General features: G+C 38.8%; 1 protein-coding gene across 1 annotated transcript; it reads right to left on the bottom strand.

Moving 5' to 3' along the window:
- Positions 1–367: 367 nt before the first annotated feature.
- On the bottom strand, positions 368–832 carry LOC124896175. Its single transcript, XM_047407703.1, has one exon. It carries the CDS (start codon positions 830–832, stop codon positions 368–370), a length of 465 nt encoding a protein of 154 aa, XP_047263659.1.
- Positions 833–1454: the final 622 nt, after the last annotated feature.

Consider the following 1454-nt stretch of genomic DNA (forward strand, 5'->3'; position numbering starts at 1 on the left):
TACCTTGATGTTGCAGTACAATTGACTATTCTGCTTTGCAAACTTGGAATATACTAAACTTAAAGCCTTTATCAGAGATTGCTAATTTATTTTTCTAATAAGAGGAAAAGAGGGATGGGGTTGTTTAAATAGTAGAGAAAAGAAAGAGGGAAAGTCCTAAGTGAAGATAATTAATACTAGGTACTTTGACTACAGAAGAAGTTGAACAGTTTTATGATTTGAAAGGGACGCAATGTATGAAACCACTTGCTTTTATCTTTCTAAAACTATTTGGGTCGGATAAGTCTATTTATTTAACATTTAATTATAACCGACTAGGCCCGTTAGACTAGGGTTAAGTTGTCGATTGACCTGATGGTCCATCAAGCTAATCATCGATCTTTCGGTCATGGTACTTCTTAATCTTCTCTTTGTATAAATCTATACTTTCATAATCCTCAAGATGGAACTGGTCCATCTCATTCAGCTGCCCCAGTCGAAATTCCATTGCCTTATTCCAATTCAAGTTTAGCCTCTTGAGTACCCACAGTACGTTGTGTTCCAGTTCAATCGACAATTGACATGCCCTGACATAGACCAATTGGTATGGTAACATGCCAATATGAGTCTTGGAAGCTTTTTGATATTCCCATAAGACATCATCTAGCTTCCTAGACCAATCTTGTTTGCTTGCATTCTTCGTTTCGGCAAGAATAACTTTAATCTCCACTTTCCCACTAGTCTGTGAGTGATATGGAGTTGCCACGATATGGAGTTGCCACCTTATGCTGTTTAACACTGTATTTTGCCAAGGCAACCTAAAACACTCGATTGCAAAAATGTGATCCCCCATCGCTTATGATGGTACGTGGCCTCCAAAGCAAGAGAAAATGTTCTTTTTAAGGAATGCCACCACTATCTTTCCTTTATTATTGGCCAAGGCAATTGTATCAACCCATTTTGACACTTAATAGATGGGAACCAATATGTATTTCATCCCATACGAGATCACAAAGGGCCCTATGAAATCAGTGCCCCAAATATCAAACAACTATACTTCATTATTTTGGTCATAGGCATTTCATGGTGCTTCGAGATTCACCCTTGTCTCTGGCATTGGTCACACCTCCTCATGAACTCATATGTATATTTGAATAAGGACGTCCAATAATAACCGCTTTGCATCACTTTCCTCACAGGACGGTCACCTACATGGTGACCTCTAACTGGGGAAGCATGAAACGCTTCCACGATACTCAACATGTCCACCTCTGGGATACACTATCTGATAATATTATCTGCATCCAACCAAAATAAATATGGATCATCCCAGAAGTAGTGTGTAACATCATGGAGGAACTTCTTCCTTTGGTGAAAAGAAAGGTTCTCCGAAATAATTTCACTTACCATATAATTCGCAAAGTTAGCGTACCAAGGCACTTTTTCAAGCGCAGCAACCAGGACTTTCTAATATG

Source organism: Capsicum annuum, chromosome 2 (assembly GCF_002878395.1).
Source record: "Capsicum annuum cultivar UCD-10X-F1 chromosome 2, UCD10Xv1.1, whole genome shotgun sequence".
In the NCBI taxonomy this organism is placed as follows: Eukaryota; Viridiplantae; Streptophyta; class Magnoliopsida; order Solanales; family Solanaceae; genus Capsicum; species Capsicum annuum.